The sequence below is a fragment of the Rattus rattus genome, chromosome 4 (assembly GCF_011064425.1).
Source record: "Rattus rattus isolate New Zealand chromosome 4, Rrattus_CSIRO_v1, whole genome shotgun sequence".
In the NCBI taxonomy this organism is placed as follows: Eukaryota; Metazoa; Chordata; class Mammalia; order Rodentia; family Muridae; genus Rattus; species Rattus rattus.
The window spans coordinates 161,464,924-161,486,811 of record NC_046157.1 but is presented as its reverse complement, the minus strand read 5'-3'; the positions used below and the strand labels follow the sequence as shown (position 1 = coordinate 161,486,811).

Sequence of the window (21,888 nt, the reverse complement as noted above, 5' to 3'; positions counted from 1 at the left end):
TTGTTGGTCAAACACATCATTCTCTGAGAAAGACGTATGTGTGTGCAGACCACAACAGCACACAAAGGTGGGGATTGCAGAGTCACCCACGTTTGGTCACACTAACACTAATGCAAGGCTGTGAAATATACACATCAAAGGTAGGAAAATCCAGGCTGGGTAGGGAGGGCAGCCTAACTCTTAAGGCCTTGCAAGCATGAGGACCTGAGTTTGTTCTCTAGAACCTAGGGGGAAAACTCATGTCATGCTATGTATTTGCAATGCCAACTTCAACGCTGGGATGGAGGGCTGGAGACAGCTGGTAGTCAGTCTGCCCTCACCAGGAAGCTCCCGCCAGTAAGAGACTCTGTCTCAACAGTATAGACAGCCTCTGAGACATGACACCTGCACAGCATTCACCCAGAGGCACACTACTATGTACAGGCATGGCTGTGTGAGGACATGTGCATGGGCATATGGGTACCCATGAGGGCAAAGACAGAACTACTGGGAGCTCCAGTCTCAGGCAACTATGAGTGCTGGGGACCAAACTTTGGTCCCCTGTATGAGCAGCCAGTACCCTTTACTGAGCCATCTTTCCAGCCTTAGGGGTCAAAGTGGAAATGTCGAAAACTACAAACTGATGCTTGGGGAAGAGCTAACAGCCTCTAGAAGGCTGAAGGGCAGCAGCCATTGGGTCTTTGGGCTTCCCACTAAAAAGGCAGGACAAAGGGTCCAGACAGACTGGTACCACAAGACACATGGGTCCACTACTACATAAGCAGGAAGATGGCAGGAATCCTCCCTGTCCCCAGACTCAGATGCTCCTCCTACTCCTATTACTGTGACAACTGAATGGAAGGGTCCAACTAGCAGTGCCCAGTCTGGGAACTGACAAGAGCTGCATACCCAGGCACCACCCTGATCTCCCCTGTTACCCCCCCAGGACTGAGAACTGAACAGTGGCCATAAGGCTGTTTCCAGTACCTCTGAGAACACCGAAACCCACTGGGTTAAAATGCTATCTGTACAACGAGTTGTACCTGCATGGTGCCTCCCGGATGCTCCCGCTGCCTACGATCACAAACGTAAAGTCAGTGCTGAGGCTTAGGAATGGGGTGGGATCTGAGTACACGTGCCAACTTCATGAATATTTTGCACCCACGGGTGGCTAAATCCAAAGATGCTGATAGACAGGGCGACTACGCCCTACATAAACACATGTGTGAACCCGTGGGAAACAGAGGCTGCGGTGTGCACGTGCACACACACCGCCATCACAGTAGCCTCCTGAACGTGGATGGAGGGAAGAAAGTCTTCATTTTTCAAACTTCATCACATCCAGATTACTCCAGTACCAAGAAAGGGCCAGGAAGCCATGTGTGAACTAAAAGTATGGGAGAAGCTGCTGGAACTGATACAAAACTCCCGGAAGACTAACCTTGATCAGACCACGCGTCACTTCCAGAAGCACAGGCAGAGGTGCCAGGAGCCAGGAGCCCACACTCTGATCAGAGATGAGGAGTATTCTCTCCAGGCACTTATTGAAAGATTACAACTTTCAGTCACCTGTTTTCATGATTACCCAGAGAGGAAGCAAAGGCAGGCTCTCCAGCTGGTACAAAGGTTACACACCAATAAGGAACAAAGAAGCCACGCAGCAGTGACTCGTAAGACAGAAGAACCAGGAAGTCCGTCTGGCATCTGCTTGGCAGTGGCGGGCAGCAAGGCATGCCCTAGCAGGGACCGCGAGGCAGGTCAGGAGGGATGGGTCCTACCCTAAAGTCTGCACGGCTCTTAGCATTTTCCCAATGGAAATCAGTCTCTTGACCAAGATCAAAGGCAGCTTCCCAGCACTGCTGATACAGTGCCAGGTCAAAAACGGGCTCAAAGACACCATCATGTCATGGAAAGTGACTGACCATACACTCTAAACAGACATAGGAGACAGGGGGTGGGTACAGGGGCAGGCAAGCAAACACGGATAGAGAAAATGAGAGAGACAGACAGACAGACTGCCATGGAGAGACAGAATGGGATGGATATACACACACTGAGAAAACAGAGAGATAGAGTTACAGAGTGTGTGTGTGCACAGAGAGAGAGAGAGAGAGAGAGAGAGAGAGAGAGAGAGAGAGAGAGAGAGAGAGAAACACACACACACACAAGGAAGACAGAAAGACAGCCAAATATGGAGAGACAGAAAGGGACAGACACACACTCACTGAAAAAGAGAAGACAAGAGAGAGAAAGACGAGCAAACAAGTCACCCACACAGAGGAACAGACAGACACATAGAGAGAGAGAAAGAGAGAAAAAGAGACAGACAGACAGACAGACTGACTGACACCCACCAACATACTGAACCCCTCCAGGGGCTTCTCTATAAACAAAAGTCCCCAACTGGGGAAACCGCATGGGTCTTTCTTCTCCCTGTAAGCACCAGACGAAGGCTCTAGACTAAGTTGTCGAGAAGAGCTCCTTGTGAAGGTATCCAGGGGGCTTGCTCCTAGCCAGGAAACAAGCCAGTGATCTGGTCAAGCACAGGTTAATCATCAAAGAACTTGTCACAGTCTGCCTATGTCAGTCACACAGGACTGGAGGGAAGGGGCAGGCTCCTAGAAAAGTCAGGCTGCACTGGCTTCTGTCCCAGGGCCTAGGTGGGCAGGTAGTCCTTGCTGAAGAACCAGGGATCACAGGTAGCCTTGGTTGTACAGAAGGGCTGGGTCCCTCCAGCACACAGACACACATGCCTCCTAGAAAGTGCCACCACCTCCACCCGAAAAGGTGTGCAGCCTCCCAACACAGAACTTTGCACTGCGGAGCAGAGACAGAGGGGAGCCCAAGGTTCCCAGCCTCAAACTGACTCTACTGTCCTGGACACTAAGATTGCTTAGCAATATCCCTGCTCTCCACCCACAAGTTGCCAGTCACATCCCTCCTTTTTTGTGTCAAAGCAAAAAACAAACAAACAAACAAACAAATCTCTACACATTGCCCAGAGGGTTCCACAGAGGACAACACTGCTTACACACCCGCCACGCCCTGCACCCCTAAATGAAAAGAGACCTTAGTCAACATCTGAATTTACATACAGGGAAGGGAGAGGCATGCTGGCTCCTGTCTGTACTTTGCAACCTCTATGGCAACCTCTTCAGTCTCACCCCTACAGTCTGCTGAGCTCACCCAGCAGTACACTTGTGAGCCACGAGGCACAGCAGAATCCTTTCTGAAGGTAGGCGCTAACCCTGCTGAACTTGAACCCACAGCTGGTGAGACTGTGAGAGCCAATACGGTTTGGCAATTTTCTTAAAAGTTAAACATATACTCACCACGCCTCCCAACCGCTCTGTTCCTAGACATCCACCCAAGAGCAATGGAAGCACTTGCCTATCCGAAGACTCAAGGTAACTTTATTTGTAAAAGATACAAACTGGACACAATCAACCTTACCCTGGGGGGGTGAGGAGGACGGGTGGAAGTGGGGCACTAAATCTAGGCACTGAAATATTACTCTGCAGTAAAAAGTAAAGCAGCAGATACACAAGTTAAATTCAGGCAACAGAATATTACTCTGCAGTAAAAAGTAAAGCAGCAGATACGGAAGTTAAATCCAGGCAGCGGAATATTACTCTGCAGTAAAAAGTAAAGCAGCAGATACACAAGTTGGATGCATCTTCAGAGCAAGCTGAGTAAAAGAGAGGCCTCTGCTGCATGAGCCCCTTGCTCTACAAAATGATCCAGGATCACAGAGAGTGAACCTAGGCAAGCGGACAGTCAGGAGAAAGGGCAAGATTCAACCGTACACCTGCAGGACACAAACCACACCCCTCAAGTCACAGAAGTCAGCTGCATGCAGAAAGCAGTGTAGGTGTAAAGCTAAGCTGGTCACCATTTGCACTCTACACTCCTGCCACCTTCCAGACAAGTCCTGCTCCAAGCCAGGGAAGGCCACTACAGGTGGGACGCTCCACTTTGAGACACCAACGAAATGGTAGGAGGTAACATGGCCTCATCTACTCCTCCCACCCAGGCAGCAGGCTGGGGCCCTCCACACAGCCGGAGCACCCGTCACCACCCCTCTACAACCTCAGGTGCACCGCTCTCATTCTGAGGACACGGATTTCCATCAATTATACTATAATTACAGGTCTGGATTACATCTGTTAAAAAGTGACTTCCTCTCAAGCGTGAGGGCCTGAGTTCTAGTCCCAGCAGCCACTGAAAAGGAGCAAGCATGGAGTTATGCACTTGGAAATCTAGTATCTGGGAGGCAGAGACGGACACACTCCCAGGGCTCGCTGGCCAGTGAGAGGCCATCTCAAAGTTCCATGTGGACAGCTCCTGAGGAATGACATCTGAGGATGGCCTCTGGCTTCCCTGTGCACACAAGCACACTAGACTGCTCACTAGCGTCTTTATTATTAATGCCACGGTGTGTGTGCACGGCTTGAACTTGAAAGCTATGGTCTAACAGAGTGAGCTGCCAGCCAGGTGCATTTCAAAGGCACAGCATTTGGAAATCCTCCCTCTCCTAGTCTGCAGAACCGGTGATGGTTGCCCCGTGCCTCCTCCTCATGCAACTGACACCCTCTCAGGGCTCTCAGCCACCACCAAAGCTCTGAGAAAGGAACCCTGCTGCGCCTCTGTGTAACCTCTGAGCAGCACAGTTCCCAGATCCGAGCACGCGGGGCTGGGGGAAGCAGACTCCAGGAGAGCCCCATTTGCTTTTGTTATCATTTGGCTTCCTTAAGACATTAGAAATATCGTGGCTGGTGTTGATGGTCCTGGGTTCCGATCCTGCCTGGGTCACAGCCAAGCTCATGTGGCCTTCGGGTGCCTGACCTGAAAATGGGGGTTCCACCTCTTCCATCATGGGATGACCCAGGTGACAAAGGCCTTAGCATGGGGTCTTACAGAGAGCACTCAGCGGGCAGTAGCAAAAAAAGGTTGAAATGAGAGAAGAGGAAGTAGTACATGAAGTGTTTGATAGAAATTTCTGGAATCCAGAAGCAGGAGCAGCTGTCACAGATGCCTTCAGGCAATGCTATCATTTACAAGGCAAAACCAGTCCCTGCTGATGGGGCAGACCTGATCCTGGGAGCCAATCCTGCCCACCCTGGCAGCTGGCCTCTCCCTGGCCCTGGCCCTGGCTCTGCTCTCTGAAAGCTCACACGCTCTCTTCTAAGGACTGCTGAGAAAGTAAACCTGATGGAAGCCCTGGGGAGGTGCAGGGGACAGTGAGCACCCCGTGTTGGGCAACAGACTCTGCATGGCAGACAGACTTGGACAGGCTGCTTTTTGCAGAGCTCTGCATACACAGTAGACTGCTTGCTACATGCGAACCCCAGAAAAAGGAGTCATGGCCACTCAGGGGAGAATGACAGGGATCTTAACACACAGGGCCTCCTGTCCCGACGAGCAGGGTTTCCATGAGCAGAGAGGAATGCAGTCTGCTCATCTCCCCTTCCCACCCTAGTGCATCTGTCCAAGGAACCAGAATCTAGGCTCAGACACACAGTGTGTCCTCGGCCCTGAGTCCTGGCAGCCTTCCTCTGGAGGCACCTGACCAAGAACATTTCCGTGACATCACAGTCTACAGCCTCTCAAATAAACTCAGACACCTAATGAAAACCAAGTTTTATGTTCAGAATAAATAAAGGATAGCTCAGTCTTGTGGCTTAGGTCATATTTAAAAAAAAAAAAAAATGGAACCCTCGATTGAGTTTCGATCTAATGGGAGTTATGTAACAAAGAGCCAAGGTAACCGTAACCATGGAAAAAGGATCTTCTAGACACGTTTATGGAAAAGTTTGCCACAATTAGCGTGGCATGGCATCTTCCCACAGAACCTGAAGGCAGGTGCTGCTTCAGAAGTCTACACTTGGTTACGGGATGCAGAGCGCCCTCTGACATGAGCCCCCACAGCAGGGCTCATCCCATCTCGCCGGGACACACCTCCACAGACTCTAGGCTCAAACTGAGAATAAGGCAGACACCTGCCCTGCTCTCTGAGAGAGGTATGGGTGCACACACAGCCTAAGCTTTCACACCTGATACAAGCATGGTGTACCAGGTCTACTGTAGTTACTAATGACCTTCTGGGGTGTCTCCTCAGCAGACCCTGTGCACACTTACGTATCCCAGCACACAGGACACATGAGTCTCTATGAGCCACATGCCATGCACAGTGTGTTTTCTTCCTTTTTGGCCATTCCTCCCCCTGACTATGTTGGCTGAGGAGAGGGGTCTAGGGGTAACATTTGGTGAGATATACTAGAGCAGGCTAGCCTTTCCTAATTCCATCCACACCAGGTCAATGAAGTCCTGAGTTCAGGAACAAAGGAACAAGGAATGTATCACTTCAGAGGCAGAAGAACTCTTAAAACCAGAGCTGGAGCAAGGTCCCAACACCATCCAGTCAGGTAGATCAAAAGTTCAAAGCCAGCCTGAGCAACTCAGCAGGCGCATCTCAGATAACAACCAACGACAGCAGTCCTGGCTATGGTGGGCGATGCCTGCAAAACTAGCACGGGGGTGTGGAGGGAGTTTAACAGCATCCTCAACCATGCAGAGAGTTTGAGGCCAGCCTGGGCTACATGAGACTCTGTCTCAAAAAAAATAAGAAGAATCAAGTTCAACCCCATGGGTCTCAGATACAGAAATGGAGGCACAGAGGACAATCATTTTCTTCAAGTACCTCTGGCAGCGTGGTGCAGTCTATGCCAGACCTGCAGGTCGGTGTGTTCTGTACCCAGCAGACCAGATAGGGCCATCAAGACTGTGATCCTAAAGGCATCATCGGTTTGCTTCTAGAAATCAGTCACGGTATTACAAGGATACCTCTCTGCTCTGCACCAGAACAACTGCTCATAAAAGCAGCCCCAGGATACCCCAAGTTAACAAGGTCAAAATGAAGGGCCCTTCCAAACAGACACACTCAGACATACACACACACACACACACACATGCACGCACAGGTGTTGGGGGGTGGATGTATGCCAGCATCTACATGCATTTGTGTCTATCAGCATGTCTGTCTGTCTGTCTGTATGCTGGGCTATTACTTAAGTCAGGCCACGGGCTTCTTCCCTCTGGGTTCATCTGTGAACTTTATCAGGTTAACACAATAAAAAAACCTGTCCTCTCAAGCACACATTACATCTGCCCCAGAAAAGCGAGACGCCATCTCATTCAATGCCCGCTAAACAGGCACCTTGTCTCCACTATAGCTACCTTCACTATAGCTACCCTCACAAACAGACCCTTTGAACTCCAAGCCACAGCTGGATCAGACAAAAACAGTGTCCGGTGGGTTGCCCTGTAGGCAGTCGGAGAGAGGGGCACCAAGTGGCTTCAGAGAAAGCTCACCCCGCAGCCATTCAGCTTCTCTGCGTGCTGCAGGTTTTCATCTTAAAATGCTGAAGAGAAAGACTCCCTTGGGATGTGCTGAGTTAACAACCAAACACTTGGTTAAAAACCACATGCTCACAGACCTCAAGCCATCTGAGTGGGATGCACTCTGCACGGCAGGCACAGAGGGTGCAGAAAGGTGCCCACAGGGGGCTGCATCAATCAGGGAGCCAGGCACTCTAGCCACCCCCTAACACCAAAGCAAGCAGATGCCTCTGGCCACAGGTGGAAGAGCATCCTGGCTTCCTACGAAACTGAGGCTATGCGGCCTCAGCAAGGCCACATGCAACCCAAAAACTACTGTGACATCCTGGGTGACTGTCAGGCACCAAGAACAGATGTCAGGTTCTGGAAAAGAAGCACCAGTTGAGTGCTGCTGTGACAGCTTTCTGAGCCTCGGGCTGAAGCTGAGGCCTCAGCGCCTATCAGCACACTCCATCCACCATGCCATAAGCTTTCCAACCTTCTGGAAGCCTCCACAGTGCTCACCCTCAGCTCACTCATGGCAGGCCAGCAGCAAGCTCCAGACCCCTGTACCTCCATGAATTAAGGCCTCTGTGTGAGCAAATATGAAGACCTGGCATTGACAGAGAGATGCATCGAGCAGGCACCGTGTGGCGTATTCTAAGTGCATTTCACAATCGTCTGTTTGGTTAGGAGACTTCAGCAACCCTACAGCCCGGGTGGCCTGGACAGTCTCTGTCAGCTCAAGCACTCCTGGGCCCATACAGCTCACAGAGTTAGGCCACAGTAGTCACAAAAGACTGATGTATACCTCAATCACTTGTATAATAATCTACAACCAGCAAGAGGCTACAATACTGTCCCTGTCTCCCCAGACATCCAAGGCCATCCCTGCAGAGAGATCTACAAATCCCACATAACCATCATGTGACCTTCCACCCAAACATGGAGCACAGCCCCTGCTCCCATGTTGCCAGAGTAAAACCTCAGCTTCCTCCAGTCCTTCTTCACCCCAGTGCTCACAGGCACTTCAAGGCTGCCCTCCGACTACAGCTTTCGGAGTTGTCTGTTTCCCACCCACCCCAAACCCCTGCCTGGTCCATCACCTCCCTTACCAAGCCCTAAGACCAACCACTCACACTCCCTGTCACTGCCTACCACCTGAGCAGAGCCCCACCGCCCCTCCATTTCTGCCCTGTACAGTGATCCTACTCAGCTCCCGGCTATGTAGGCTTGGACTGGCCTCTCATGTCCTCCTGCTTCCCAGCTTCTGCCCCCCACCCTCCACCCCACAGAAAGATCAATGTTCGTCTGCCATCCCCTCCACCCAGAGTGCAGCTCTGCCTGCTGCCAGGACTGGATGAAATCTCCCCACTGCTCCCACACTGTAGTTCTCTTCCCATCCCAAACAAAGTGAGGATAAGCAAGACCCTCCCACCACCAGCCCTCAAAATAAATATTTGTCTTTGCAAAGCCACTGGAGAAATTCACACAGCCCTGATCCATGTCCTGTGTCCTTCCTGGTTGGCCCAGAGCAATAAGGGCTGGACAGAGGGGGAGGGGCCGCTCCTGGGACAGAGCAGCAAGAACAAAGGAAACCACCCCCTGAGAATCCAGTTGGCAACACTTGGCTTTCCTTTCTTCCTTTGTGTCTCAGCTCTAACTGTACACACAACTGCAACTGAACGGTGCTAACACATTGTCCTTAGGACCTCAGACAGCTGGGGCCAAGCTCCACTGTCAGTTGCGTTTCAAATACCGAGGAAAGCTGCGCTCAACCCTGGGGCAGGGAGAAGTGGGTGAGGGCACTCCTGCTTAACCACATGCCCCAACTGCCCAGGGTCCACCCCAGACCAGACAGAGCCCAAAGGAGTCTAAACTCCAGTCCCACCCAAAGGACAGCACTGCTCACTGCAGGACTGCATATATACAAACAGCTACACACAACACTGTGTTAGTCAACCAAGGAGAGAACAATCCTAGGACTGACAATGTGATCCCTACGTCGGGCATAGGAGAGCGCTGGCTCTCCGGGCTTTAAAACTAAAGGTGAAGAGGATGAGCTCTAGACAGGGAGGCACCAACCAGCCCACCAGTCAGAGTGCGGCGCTCAGGTGAACCCACTGTTCCCTAGTAAGTGCTGGCCTGGCTGCTGTGTGCAGAGGGAAGGAGAAAGTCAAGAGGACACTACTTCCCTTCCAGCCTGTACCCGACAGAAATGAGGACACAAGTGGGCAAACGGCTCACCTGAGACCATGCCCTGTGAGGTTGGTTGTAAGAGCCAGGCACCCACCCACGTGCCTGTCAATGGAATGAGAAGCCCACGGCACAACTGAGTCCCTGCCTGCCACCCATGTCTGGACTACTTTAATTAGTATGCAAAACCTTCCTTCCTGTTACTTGGGTGTCCTGTGTCAAAAGTGAGCTCCCAAACGTGAATGAGTCTGAGGCTCCTGCAATCCCCCATTCTGAAACAGCCACTGACTTTTCAGAGCCGAGTTAGTGACTGGCTCGCAGCAGCCCAGGACCTCTGACAGCTGCCAAGGCAGGCAAACAGGCTTCCAGAAGCCACACAGTGGGGCTTTAAAACAACACAGTTAATATCGACCGTCAACTTGACAGGATCAAAATCACCTACGAGATGAACCTCTGGGCACGTTTGTGAAAGGAGCTTCTAGAGTTAACTACGATGAGAGACACGTGGTAAATGTAGGCGATGTCATCCCACACAGGCTGGGACCCTAGACAGAAACAGTGAGCTGAGCACCGGCATTCATCTCTCTCTGCTTCCTGACTGTGGCCCACTCTCCTGACGACCATGGTGGCTACACTCCTCCTACTGCAATGGACTGCACCTTTCAACTGAGGGCACAATAAACTTGTTTGTTTTTGTCAGGTATGTTGCCCCTGTAATGACAAACACGTAACCAACATAAGTCCCCAGTATTGAGAGTGAGGGGACTCTTGTGAAAACAGAAATAACAAATGCTGGGTTCTCCTCAAACATCCTCAGTTAAGTAAAACATCCATGATAAAACTAAAATGCTAAATGCTTGCATTGAAACTAAACATTCCCAGAATGGCCGCTTCCCCTTTTAGACTGATCTGAGACTACTGCGGTGACACCAGGCCTGCCCTGGGCTGTTCTCGGCATGGTCCAATTTGCTAGGGCCTGTTGAGTGTGTCTGAACGCGACTGGAGAGAAGCATCGTCAGGTCAGTAAGTATCTGGAATTCTCCCAGAAGCAAAGTGTCTCCCACCCTTAAAAGTTCCTACCCATGATGCTAATGACAGGCAGCTACCGGGAGCAGCTTTAAGGATGAGACAGTTGCTTGTATAGAAACACTGAACAAACACTCCAACACTGCAGCCCGGAAAAAGACAATCCCTACCAAACAGCGGGAGAAGTGTGAAATGTGCAAATGAGCCTGCTTAAACAAAAAACCCAATCTGCTCCCAGAGCGAGCAGGGTGGCCACCTGTTCAGGGCTGGTGGAGTCCTGATTAGAGGAAGAAACAATACCAGGGAGATGACAGCCCCCTCTTGGGTCCTGGTCCCCACCCTCAAGCCTATATTTAGTCTGCTCTCTATGGAAAATGTCCCGACCCTGCACACAAACAAGCTATTTGGCTGGTTATTCAAAGGCTCCATCAACAACCTCTTCTGCCCACGTGGTGTTTGCCCCCCCCACCCCAACCTAGCCCCAGACACAATCCTGATGCCCCTCTGACTTCTGACCCTGATTAGCTGTGAGCAGACAGCACAGGAAGGTAAAGTGATTACAGCTAAAAGACTATGCTGGCCCTGTCCATGGGGCATCTCCAATCTCAGGAAAGGCAAGGCTGGGTCCAGGTTCCAGAGCACTAGACAAGAGCTACCCAAAGTCCCTCCCGCCACGTCAGAGGCCAGGGCTCCCTGCAGCACCACACAAAGCCTTTCTTCTCCAACCCCACAAGAGAAATAACAGATGCTGCAAAGATCAGAGATTAACATCTGCAGAGTGCATTTCTTCCTCAGAGAAAGGTACTTAACAAAGAGAAGGAATTATGCAGCTAAGCACCAGATTGGAACCCCAAACCTGGGCTTTAAAAATAACTAAGCCTCATCCGGCTTTTCCAGACTCAGTCGCTTAAGCAGGGGATGCAGAGGGAAGGGGGCACAGTGGCGACACAGGTCTGTCTGAGTGTTGGAACCATTCCACAAAAACAAGGGAGAGGGGAATAGCGGGTACAGTGATCTGAAGAGCAATGTGAACAAGAAAAGACTCAAACTGGGGAGGGAAGATGGTTAATCCAGGAGGGGAAAGGGGGTGAAGTAACAGTAAAGCCGTCTGAAAAGTCATCAGGAATCAGACTATTATCTACCCGAAAAGACTTGTAATAGATGTGAGTCGGTTTTCCCATCTGGGCTGACAACTCTCCCTCCAAAGTCATGGACCATCTAACAAAAACTTCAACACCTGACCTGAAAACCCCTCTTTGAGTTGTTCGGGATTGTTCAAGAGACTCCCAGATCAGTACAGGCTCTGGCTGTTGCCCTTGGTTACCCCCAGAGGTAGAAGGAAAATTCCTACTGAAGACATCCAGGCAGCAGACACAGGACAACAGGACCCACCCATGCTGGGTCTGCCCTGAAAGTCTCCTCCTTCAGAACTGGTTCTTATGGTAGCAGAAGGTGTCACACAGGCGTCCAATGGAGGGAAGCAACCGAAAGTCCTACCCAGCTATGACAAAGCAGACACATGGTAGCACAGGAACCCTCAGGGTAGCGGCACACGTAGCTTGGCAGTGACCAACAGCTCTCTAGACAGACCTGAGGCCCACGCAACGAAAAGGAAACTGTGCCTGAAACCAGAAACCTACCCATGATCCAAGGCTAGTGAAGGAGGAGATCCTACAGCTACCACTTTCTCACACCAGCGTGATCCCTACATAGCTCTAAATAGCCAATCCTCATTCCCACAGGTAAGGCAGTGCCCACCTTCATCAAGAAAACTTCTGTCTGCAAAAGGCAGAGGCCATTACAGAAAACCGAAGTCAATCAAAATACAGAGAGAATGATCGATCTACAACACAATTCCTGGACCGTCAGAGATCACTGTGGAAGGGGGCTGAGGGGCAGAAGGATTGTAAGGGCCAGAGGAACGAGAAGTTTGCTGTGAAGTAGTGTCTCCTAGAGGTGTCAGAAAACCGACAGCCATGGAGGCTCACCAACGTGGCTCCCCGAACACATTGTGAACAAGTGTAACAGCAGCAGGCGTACTAATGTAGAAGAGTGAAAGCTCACAAGGCCTCAACCCCAGACCAAAAACAAACAAACAAAAAAACCATAGGCAACTAAGTAATGCGGAGGGTGGGAGAAAATGGGTTATCCAATACCTAGTGGACAGCCCTGAAATCAATGTGTGTGTGTGTGTGTGTGTGTGTGTGTGTGTGTGTGTGTGTGTGTGTGTGTGTAAAACACCCAGGCTAAGCGGGTTATATTTATGTATTTAGGGATAAACACAGACACATACATACAAAGAATGAAAGAAAAAAAAAAAGAAGCCATGAATTTGAGAGAGGGGTAGCAGTACCATGGGAGGTATGGATGGAGGAAAGAGAAGCAAGAAATGGGAAAAAATGCATAATCTCAAATTTTCTATTATTTAAAAACAAAAAACAAAACCAAAAGCCTGGAGAGTTGCAGTCAGCCAGGGTGAGGCCGGCGCACAATAAAAACCTGCAGGGCCTGCAGGGGAAGGAGTGCTGCCAAGCAAGGGATCTGGTTGCAGCAGAAGAAAAGTCTGGTTTGGACATCAACAGAGGTGGCGGTGACAGGGCTGCAGGTTTTGTTGTGTCCCTTCAGGGGCAGGACCTGCCTCCCTTCCCTCTGAGTCACTTCCTTCAGGCTCCTCCTCCCTGGCTCTTGTGCACGGCTGATAACAGGCAAAGGCTCTCTCTCCTACAGACGCTTTCTATGCTGGGAAACAAGGGTAACAAATGTATCACCTACCAAATTACCATAAGAAAGCAAAGACTGATGAACCCCATCTAAATATGCACAGGGCTGTGCTACTACAGCCAGGAGAGGAGATTCAACCTAAGCCTGCCGGGCAGGAGGAAACCAGGCACCAGGGGTTCCACTCTCCACTGGACCGTCTGCTGAGGAGGACTACTGACCCTCTGACCGCCAGAACTCCGCACTCAGAAGGTACTTGCACTCAGTCCTCTAGGACTATCCTGGAGACGGTGAACTTGCACTTGAAACCAATCAAACTGGCTTCCAGTCCTTTGCCATGGTTCAAACTTTTAGACATTAGCAACTTCCTAGGCAACTGATAGGGACCCCAATGCTGGCTCTGAACACTGCAGGCCAGAACAAGTGTCCAGCCAGAGAAAGTGTCCTTTCCTCTTTTCTACTCAAAATGGGGTCCCTGAACTGCAGACTTTCTTAGAAATATGGGTGCCCAGGTGCACCCCAGCCCTACAGAACCAGGTTCCCATCTGGTTCTGCAAGCCCTCAATGTCATTTGCCTACCCACTTATATTTGAGAACCACTGAGTGACAGTCTCCATGACATCAGTGACACAGCCTGTCACTCATTGATCCCTCTGGGTCAGTCTGATTCTCTGAATTTAACCAGCTCCTGGCAGAAAGATCCACCAATTTTACAAACAATAATTTGGAAAAGGCCCCAAAATCTATCAAACTTCTCCTTCACACACACACACACACACACACACACACACACACACACACACACACAGCCATGTTTTAGTCCTATGAAGCTAAGCATGTACATCCAAAATTTGCCCAGCCCCAACTTCTAGGCTCTGGACAAGATTTCACTTCTACAGGAAGATAACTCCGTTCACACCCCAGATGAGGCTCAAAAGGAAATGGCCACCAATGCCCAGCGCAGGGCATTCTGCAAGCACCAAGGACTCAAATGTAAACAAGGCTTGAGATCTGCCCTTGGGAGCTCCCAGCTCTCCAGGCTGGAAGCGGGAAGGGAGCTGAGCCAAAGGCTGCTGGTAAGGGAGCAGGGGGATCTCAATCCAGGAAGGCAAGGCCAGCTGTGGCTAACGCTGACCTGCACCAGGCTTCAAGTATCTCTGTGAAGGGGTGTCCATGAGGTACCTAAAAGCCACTGACAGTGAGAGCTTCCAGCACTGGTTGGGCATGAGGTTGCAATGAGAAGCAACAGCAGTTTCCAAAGGAGGTGGTGAAACTGCTGCCTCTGAATAAACCAGCAAATACACCTGTAACAGGACCACCAGCACGCATGGCAGACAGAAGCCAGGGAAGAGACGACCCACCCAGGGCAGCAGTTAGAAACGTAGGTCCCTAAATATACACACTGCAGCAAACAGATAACAAACCCCTACCAAGCTTACTGCATTAAACAACTCTACAGCGAACGAGATGCCTTGGTTACTTGGGGCATCCTCCAACCTGTCTCTCCCCTGGTCAAGGCTAAGACAGGGTCTATGGGAACTACACACAGCAGGGGCTCCCACAGCTCCGCAGCTAGTCTCAGACAGGTAGCAACACCTACTGGGCTGCAGAGCTGTGCTGGGCAACAGTTTCCTGAGATTGAAACATCCCATTGTGCAGGTAACCTCTCTCAAACAGGGAAGGGAACAACTCAAATAGCTCTCAAAAGCCCCTGAAACTTACCAGACTCACTAGGCCCCTCCCTCCCTCCCAAAGTAAGCAATAAAAGCTGAAGACTTCCTCTCAGACAAACCAAACTACAAAGAAGACTTTGACACCAGGCCTGAAAGAAACAAACCAGTAGAGCTGCTTGGAAGAGGTTTAGACCAACTGAGTCACTCGGAATGGACACTCTCCAACCTGGTGAGCTGCCCCCAGGCTGGCAGTGCGCTCCGGGTTAGAAGCTTTCGTGAGCTGCCATCCACACTGGGGTGGGCTTTGTGAGGCAGCTGTCTTTGCATTATTTCTGCTCCTCTAAGTGACCCCTCACCCACACTCACTGGTTCAAGTTGGACTTTGGTGGCATATCTTTACTTTGGTCTGTCATGGGATCCTTTTCTTCGGTGAGTGTGTTGTGCCTCCCCAGAAAATATTTTGTCATACAACAGGATGGCAGCCATGTTTTGGGTTACCACAGCATGAACTGGCATAACATAGGTTAAGTACCCCTCACTCCAACGGGCACAGATTTCAACAACAACAGGTACACCACTGGACTGAGCGGACTCCCTGCTATCTTCCAAGATTCTCCACATGCTGGGGCTTGGATGCTACCAAAGAGCTGCCAAACTTGCACATATGCATGGACATTTAAGAGAACATGGAAGGACCATGCCATCTAGTGAGGACAGCAGCACGAACACTGATGGAGGTGGGGAGCTGTCTCAACTTCAGAAACGTGGCTGGATTTCCCAGCAGTCCCAGGCTCACTTCTGGAGAGGGAATGGCATAGGCTGCATTCCACAGCAGACCATGCCCCTGTAGGACACCCCTTCCCAGAAATCTGCTGGGCTCAATGTGAAACCATTAATGTTTCCTTAAATCGCAAATATTCAGGAGTCAAGAAGATTCTGAGTAAGGGGGGGAAGTACTAAAAAAAAGTTTTTCTGTTTTTTTGTGTTTTTTTTTAAGGTAGTGTTTTAAGCAGGGTTGAGAATGAAAATCACATGTATCCCGGCACACAGACCGTGCCCTCAACATGTGATTTGGTGATGCGGCTGTCTTTGTGTCAGCTCAGCTTCCCAGTTCAGCTCTTACTACCATTGTGTCTGTCTGTATATGACAGGGAGGCCAAAATCGACTCAGGGAGACACGAGCAGCAAGCAAAAACATCTTCCTCTTCCCCAAGGTTGTTCCTCACCCCAAGAGCAAACAATCACGTAGATGCCAGAGAGCCGAGAGGCTTTAAAGACACTACAGCAGAACCAAACACCGGCACGCAATGTCACACAGGTCCTGTCTCTGCAAAAGTCTCCCTAAGGACGAAAAGGCTCCTGTCAGGACAATCCGAGGGCCTTGACAGGGGAGCCACGGAGGGGAGAAAGTCTAGCTAGATAGCTCTGGAAATGGCAGGTTGCGTTTTGCGAGGAAAGTGAGTTTTTAAAAAACATCTCCAACGATGTGCACACCCTTTCCTGAAAGATTCGCATTCTGTAATTCCTCAAGCTCCTTCCTAGTCGCGTCTCGAGGAGACACTCGGGTCTGTCTCTGACAGGGATGGGTGCTCACTTCCTTACCCTGGTGGTCAGGCACTCACTCTAATCATGGTCTCCAAGCTTGTGTCATCTTGTGCCACCAAGGCAATGCCTTTCCAGTTCAGCATCAATAAGACACAACTATCCAAACTTGGTATACGTGTGTGTGTGTGTGTGTGTGTGTGTGTGTGTGTGTGTGTGTGTGTGTGTTGTATCTTGTGTCTGCATAAACCCGTGCAGGTATCCACTTTGGTTGGGCCAAAGAGGGCATGATATCCCCTTGAAGCTGGAATTACAGGCGTCCACCAGACATGGATGCTGGGAACTGAACTCAGATCCTCTGGAAGAACAGCAATGTTCTTAACCACTGACCCATCTCTCAGCATCCCAAGAGTTACTGATTAGTGGAATACCACAGACTCCTAAAACAGACACTCCTTACAGCCGACTGCTATCATTCTTACTTAACTTCTAGAATTTGACAGTCGGCTGTAAGGAGTCTGAAGACATCATGTACATACCTAAGACATGAAGAAATCAAAAGTATTAGGCAGTTTTACCCAGTTGTAAGCCCCACAAGCTCACAATGGCAAGCCTGGCAAGTATATCCACTGGCATGTGGTAATACATGCATTAGTGGCACGAATGTTATAGGAGTAACCAGCCACTTTCTGGTAGGATTTAAATCCTGTTCTACAAAATGCACTCTATGTCTTGTGTGGCCAAAAACTCATGTCCAGCTAGGTTATAGGCCCTAGGAGAGAACCTAATACTATTATTCTACTACATGGACATAATAATAAACTGCTCCCTAAATTAATCTTTATACCCCTAGATTAGTACACCTCTCAACCCTCATCACAGAAACTTTTTACAGGAGAGATTAATAGACGCTCACAGTTGGTCGATACACAGAGTGTTAGAAACAGGGGAGTGCCCAGCTCTACATGGAACACCAGTGTAACACTCGCTCCCTCTCACCAAGGCTCAGGGATCACTGCAGAGGAGAGGTCAGTCAGAAAGATGACAGTGGATGTCTACACTGAAACAGGATTTGCTGTACATGACAGCACTGGGCACATGAACAAATGCCAGTTGTGACAGCGTTCGCAAGACCAAGGCTGCCACGATCCCAGCACAAATGGGAAAAGGCTCACCCCAGCTGAGGAGCTCCTGGCACTTGATGACTGCTTTGGGGAAGAAGAGTCAGTTTCCTTCAAGGATGCAGCCCCTAAAAGAGCAACCAATGCTCCCCCCCCCCCGTGCACATAAAACACAGCAGCACTAAATGGACTCCACATGTTTTCAACTGCAGGGAGAGTGAGGAAGCTCATGAAGTTGGGAGGAGAAACTGGGAAGTGACTGGGAGGTAGAGACGATCAAAACACACACGTGCATGCGTGAAGTTCTCAATAAAAAATGTTTGTTATCTTCTCACCCACGACCATCATGCCACCACACTTGGCAACCCTCTCACCACGCTGAACATCAAAGAAGCAGATCTAAGATCCTCCCCATGTCTTAAAACTGGCATGGGAAGGCCATTCCGTTATAACACACAAATTAGGGTTTAATTACAAGGGGCACGGTGAGGTCCTGAAAGAGGGATGCTTTGGAAAGACAGAGACTGGCCCCACCAGGGCCCAACTGACCCTCAGTCCAGAGGTCATCGCCTCCCATACCTCCACCTCCTCCTCTGAGGGACGGGGGGCCACTGTGAATGCCAAAACATCGGTCCTCAAGTTCTCCACAAATGTGCTGTAGAAGAGAGCACAAAGTACAGAGGCAGACACGACCGTTTCTCCCGGCTCACTGAGTTTACTACAGACTTGGCACAATGTGGGCATTCCTAGTCCTAAGCAAAATAAGAGCACTACCAGAGACTCCAGCGTGAGCCACCCATTAGCGCGGATTCCACTGAGAATGACAAAGGCTACCCAAAAGGGGACTTGGGCCCCTATTATTAAGGTGAGTATCAAGCCATCAAGAGGAGATCATTGTGGAAGAACAATTAAAAAAAAAAAAGAAAGAAACGAAAGAACATCCTCTCGCTAACAAGACCCTAGAGTGTAGCTTTAAGAATGGGAAATGAGTCACACTCAGCTGGAGGTCCTCCTCGCCTCCAGAGCCCAGCTCCAGTCAGGTGCATTCCATTCCTGGCACCCGCTTTCAAAGGGTTTCATCAGACTTCTGTATGTGCAGCCACAGAGCTGAGCAGCCATCCGAGAGAAACACGAGAACCTTTCAGCACTTCTGACAGGGACTCACACACTGCTCTCAGAGGAACCCATCAGCTCTATCTCCTCACCGTCAGCTGGGGAGTTGAGGGGAAGACAGTGCCCTCCACAACACCGCAAGACTCCAATGCCACACAGAAGCCGTGGTTCTTAATGGGTCTGGAAGCATCTGAAGCCACCACAGGCAACCGTGACCACTCAGGGGGCCCAGGTGCACTGAGAGCCAGTCCCTCTTAAGGACGGAGGTTGCCTGGACCCTCCCCTAGAATTACAATATATCCTGTGGAGAGTTAGTCAGCTTCGAGCCTGCCTGGGATCTGGTTCAAGTACACGAGGCTGCCAAATGCCAAGCGGATCAGCAACAGAGCCTCCACCATCTCCATCCCAGCAGCCAAGTTTTAAACCCAAACACTTCAGGGTTAGAAGTTCAGAAGGCAGAGGAGCCAAGCTTTCCTGGGGGCAGAGGCCGTCTCACAGCAGGGGGAGGAGCCCAGGACGTACCTGCACCTGCTTCTGAACACACTCCTGCTGGACTTGGAAAGCTCCTGTGGTCCTCAATAGAGGACTCACCAGCCTTTGGCAGGCACAGTATTATACTAGGACAAGCCACCTGCAGGCCTTTTACTGTCACTGGCCAACAGCAACTCAAGAGGACAGGCTGCTAATCCACTGGCTGAACTATGACACACTGCCCACTTAGATGCCACCTGCTCCCCCAGGTAAATGATGGCAGGCCCAGAGAAACAATCCAAGGAAACAGTTCAGGGACCTAGTAGGGGAGAAACGTGAGCCATTGGTAGTCCAAAGAGAACACAGGCCAGGGCAAAGCCGCCAGCTCCATCCTCCCCTGCAGCGATACTGCCCTGCCTGACACTGAGGGGTTAGAACAGTGTTCCAGGCAAACACAGGCTTAAAGGCAGCAGGATCATTCACTTTTCCTCCTCTTGGGTGGCTCCCAAGTGGCAGGTGTATTAAAGTGCCCCCTTCAGCAAGAGAATATCAAGGTGTCCTGCCGCCCTAAAAAGGTTATAATTTGACTTTAATGCAAAACGCCCAGCGTTTGTACAAGGCCAGCCTGATCAGCAGCACTGGGACATGATGCTGCCTCGGTCCCATTGGCTTCCTATATGCGCCAAATCCAAATGCCTCCCCTGTATCCGCGAACTGGGAAAAAAAAGACAGCCGTGAAGCAACTGAATAAGCTGGCCAGAACAGCACCCCCAGCAGCAGCGCTTCTCAAAACACATCTTCAACGTCCATGGAAGACGCTCAGGCCAGGCCTGATAACCTGTCATGGATCTTGTGGCGCCATCCCAAGCAGCTGCCCCCAGGCGTCTGCTGGGCCCGGACGGGACGTGCGGGAGGCCCAGGACGTGGCGGCACCGTGCCACTTTCTCACAGGAGAGACTCCATTGTCCATTATCAAATGAACGCCGATAATCCATCTTCCCTAGCAGACTGGCCGGCCTTGCGGGACAAGAGGCACCGCAGTGCTCTCTCCGCCGGGCAGCCGCGTGTGTATACACGCAAACACACAAGCGCGCACACACCCCGCCGCGCCAGGGGCGCCCGCTCCCCCGCGCTTTCCAGAAGCCCCGGGCGGCCTGGCCCTCACCTTCGATGGCGATGACGTGCTCCCGAATCTGGTTCTGCAGCACCGGCTCCTCCACGCGCTCCAGCAGCTCGTAGATGGAGTAGATGTTGGGGTGGACCGACTCGAAGCGCTGGATCTCGGCCCGGATGGCAGCCGAGTTGGCCAGCTGCTGCTGGTAGTTCATGGTGCAGGCGCGGCGCCCAAAGCCGCGCGCCCCCCGTCGCCGCCGCCCCGCGCCCCGGAGCCCCGCGGGCTACCGAGACCCGGGGCGCCGCAGCCCCCGGGGAGCACGGAGCCGAGGAGGCGCAAAAAGAAAGCCGAGGATGAAGCAGTAGAGGGATTCAGTTCATGGCAGGGACCAGCGTCCCGGGTCAGCGGGCCGTCCGGGGAGACCGCGGCGCCATGGAGCGCGGCCGGCCGCGGAGGAGGCTTGCTCGGGCGCCTTCCCGCGCCGCAGCCGCCTGCACCCCTACGCGCCGGCCGGCCGAGCAGCCATTAAAGCGCAGGCAGCGCCGCGCTGCGAGCGCCGGGGCCGAGGCCCCGGCAGTGGCCGCTCTGCTCCGGGGCGCACTGCTGCGGCTGGGTCCGCGCGCTTGTGGAGTGCCGTGCTACCGCGCGCTCCAGGGGCCCCCAGCTGCCTTGCGCCGTCCGCCGAGCGAGACCGAGCTGTGGGGCGCCTTGCCAGCCGCGGAGACCGCCCGAGCGCCGCCCGCCGCTGCCCGGCCAGCCCCTCCCTGGCACGCAGGGGGCTCTGGCCCACGTCGGCCCCGCCCCGCCCGCGCTCGCCGCCCTCCGGCCGCCGCTGCGTCCTCCGCGGCGCTTCCCAGCGCGCCGGATCCCGGGGAATTGCGCCAGACCCCGCCCCGCGCTGCCTCTGGGCTTGCTGGGACTTGTAGTCCATCGCGCCGACCGGCCCGCGCGCGTGGGGTGCGCTCTGCGCTCGCGTCGCAGCGCACTGGGCGGGCCCCGCGGGATGCCGGGACGCCGCTAAAGCCTGCTGATCTGAGTGCTGAGAGCCCTGGGCCCTCTCTGTTATCCCCACTGCCCCGTGCCAGCCCCAGCGCCTCGGTACCGACAAGGTGGCGCGCGAGCCCGCCCGCCCGCGCTTTTGTTTGTTTGCCAGCAGAGCGCTTAAGGAACCTCTGCGACACGCAGGGTCCCCTCCCCCGCCTGACAACTTTCTGCCTCCTTTTCTGAACCCAGCAGGCGAGTTACTTCCCTTCCCATGGGATACACGGGGTCCTGATCAAGAAACTGGACTTGAGGCGGGGATGGTAGGTGGGACGGGATTCCACGGGATCTTCTAGGCTTCTCCACGAAAAGGTTGCACAACTGAGTTGTAGCCTCCAAGCCACAGCCCTCCGAGCGCTCAACACTACCCTACTTTAGCTCAGTCCAGGAGCTCATGAAGCTGGACCGCACTGCAGCTGAGAGGTCATCCCAACGTCTCCTAGTGAATTAGGTTGTAAATTTCCAAGGATTCAGGGTGAGTCCGAAGCCTTAAAGGTCCTGGATCAATGCACTGTGG

At 52.0% G+C, this 21,888-nt stretch overlaps 1 protein-coding gene across 4 annotated transcripts in view; it reads right to left on the bottom strand.

The window, feature by feature from the left end:
• The window catches only part of Agap1 (ArfGAP with GTPase domain, ankyrin repeat and PH domain 1), a 428,036-nt gene extending 406,935 nt beyond the window's left edge, over positions 1-21,101 (bottom strand). For all 4 annotated transcript variants that reach the window (XM_032901597.1, XM_032901598.1, XM_032901599.1 and 1 more), the window contains exon 1: positions 20,382-21,101. In XM_032901597.1, coding sequence (XP_032757488.1) covers positions 20,382-20,544 — 163 coding nt within the window. In that variant the 5' untranslated portion in view covers positions 20,545-21,101. The remainder of the gene's footprint in view (positions 1-20,381) is intronic.
• Positions 21,102-21,888: the final 787 nt, after the last annotated feature.